General features: G+C 64.8%; 1 protein-coding gene across 1 annotated transcript; it reads right to left on the bottom strand.

Annotated features, from left to right (window-relative positions):
• Positions 1-304: 304 nt before the first annotated feature.
• On the bottom strand, positions 305-556 carry ENH_00005930 (hypothetical protein; the record flags this gene model as incomplete). Its single annotated transcript, XM_013578508.1, has 1 exon — positions 305-556. One exon carries the CDS (start codon positions 554-556, stop codon positions 305-307), a length of 252 nt encoding a protein of 83 aa, XP_013433962.1.
• Between the last annotated feature and the right edge of the window lie 1,944 nt (positions 557-2,500).

Raw genomic sequence — 2,500 nt, 5'->3', positions numbered from 1 at the left:
TCTCCGCCGCAGCAGCCGGCGGCCCAGTCCGAGAAGGAGCAGCAGGAGCAGCAGCAGCAGCAGCAGGAGCAGCAGCAGCAGCAGCAGCAGCAGCAGCTGCAGCAGCTGCAGCAAGACATTGAGCTGCTGACGCCGCTCAACAGCGCCCCAGCCACCACCCAGGGCGCCGAGCTGTCTATACAGCAGAAGCGCCTCCGCCTGCTGCGGCCCGAAGATCGGCTGCTGCTGCACAACCCGAAAATCGACATAGTGGAGGCTCCCATTGTCGGTGAGGGTTTAGGGTTTAGGGTTTAGGGTTTAGGGTTTAGGGTTTGGGGTTTAGGGTTTGGGTTTGGGGTTGGGGGTGCTGCTGCAGCGTGCGTGCCTCGCTGCGGGTGTGTAGTTCTGCTGCTGCTGCGCCCGTCCAACTCATCCTGCTGCCGCTGCTGCTGCTGCTGCTGCTGCTGCTGCTGCTGCTGCTGCTGCTGCAGCGCCCCTGACTCCGCTGCAGCAGCAGCGGGGGGGGCTGCGTTACCTCTACCGGCAGCGGCTGTGCGGAGACGTGGAGAAGGCCCATTTGTCTCGAGTGGCATTTGACGAAGAGTACCACAAGTTTGCTGCTAAGGGTTTTGCTGTTGACCCTTCGGACGGAGCAGCAGCAGCAGCAGCAGCAGCAGCAGCAGCAGCTGCTGCTGCTGCTGCTGCTGCTGACGGCGAAGACCCGCAGCTGCTCCGCGGCGTCGTCGAGGCCCCCGTCCGCCTCGCCGAGTACAACCGGCTCCCCATCGCAACCAACAGCAGCAGCTGCTGCAGCAGCAGCAGCAGCAGCAGCAGCAGCAGCAGCAGCAGCAAGCCGTTGAGTCGGAAGGAGCGGAAGGCGCTGCGGCCTGAGCGGAACACGGATGTGGAGAGTGGGGAGTTTGAGGGCCCGTGGGCGTTGTACATGTCTCCCGCTGCAGCAGCAGCAGCAGCAGCAGCAGAAAAGACGGCAGCAGCAGCAGCAGCTGGCGCTGCAGCGGAGGGCGAGGCGGGGGAGGGCTCTGCCTCCGCGTCTTCCGACGCAGCAGCAGCAGCAGGAGGAGCAGCAGCAGCAGCAGCAGCAGACGCAGCCGGCGGCGCGCTGAAGTCCGAATCCCCAGCAGCAGCAGCAGCAGGAGCAGCAGCAGCAGCAGCAGCAGCAGCAGGAGTGTCTGCGGACTGCATCTTTCACCGGAAGGAGCTGTACGACTACCAGGGGCGTTCGTGGCTGGAGAGCAGCAGCCTGCTGGAGGACTCCGAGGCCAGCAGCAGCAGCAGCAGCAGCAGCAGCAGCAGCAGCAGCAGCAGCAGGAGCTTCTTGCCGCGGCGGCTGCTGCACACGTACGCGGGCCACCGCGGGCCCGTGCAGGCGCTGCAGCTGCTGCCCCGCAGCGCCAGTTTGCTGCTGTCGGCTTCCTTCGACAGCAGCATCAAACTGTGGGGTGTCAGTGGCAGCAGGAAGCTGCAGTGTACGTACACCGCACACAAACAAGCAGTCCGAGACATCCGCTTTTCCAAAAACGGATTTCACTTTTATTCCTGCAGTTACGACGGCACAGTGAAGCTCTGGGACACGGAGCGGGGGGTGGTGGTTTTATCAGTTGGGGGGGGGGGCCCCCCGGTCTTTTACCCTTCGGGGGCCCCCCCGGGGGCCCCCGGGGGGCCCCCCGGGGGGGCCCCCGGGGGGGCCCCTGCAGGCGCGGGGGGGCCGCTGACGAGGGGCGACGCGCGGCTGGGGGGCCCCCTGAGCGTGGCGGGGGCCCCGGGGGGCCCCCTGGGGCTGGGGGCCCCCCTGGGGCTGGGGGCCCCTTTGGGGGCCCCTGTGGGGGCCCCCCTGGGGGCCCCCGGGGGGCCCCCCGCGTCGTTTAAAACGCCGTTTTGCGTGGCAGTGCACCCGGAGGAAGACTGGTGCATTGTGGTGGGGGGCAGCAGCAGAAAAGCTGTGCAATTGGACATGAGGAGGGGAGAAGTAGTTGTGGAATATAATGAGCATTTGGGGACTGTTAACACTGCAACATTCGAGGAAAACGGCAGAAAACTGGCAACAACAGCAGACGATAAGAAACTCTTCTTCTGGGAAACGGGGCTGCCAGTTGTGCTCAAGTACGTGGCTGAGCCGGAGATGCATGCGTTTGCTGCAGCTTGCTGCAGCCCGGGGGGGCGTTATTTGCTGCTGCAGTCGCAGGGCAACGAGTTGCTGACTTACGAGGCCCAAAAGCCCTTCAAATTTGTCCCCAAGAAGCGCTTCAAAGGCCACTCTACTGCGGGCTTTGCCGTCAGGCCTTGCTGCTCTCCAGACGGCGCTTTTGTGGCTTCCGGAGACGCCAAAGGAGACCTTTTTTGCTTCTCTTTTGCTTCCGCCAAAGTCCTCAAAGTGCTGCCCGCCCACAGGCCCAAGGCCTGCGTCGACGCCCTCTGGCACCCCGCCAGCCCCAGCAGGGTCTTCACTGCCGGCTGGGACGGACTCATCAAACTCTGGGACTAACTCTCCTGCTGCTGCTGC

The sequence above is a fragment of the Eimeria necatrix genome, genomic scaffold, assembly GCF_000499385.1.
Source record: "Eimeria necatrix Houghton genomic scaffold, Enh_scaff1172, whole genome shotgun sequence".
NCBI lineage: Eukaryota > Apicomplexa > Conoidasida > Eucoccidiorida > Eimeriidae > Eimeria > Eimeria necatrix.
Note: the sequence above shows the minus strand (reverse complement) of the source record. Positions and strands in the feature narration are given on the sequence as shown.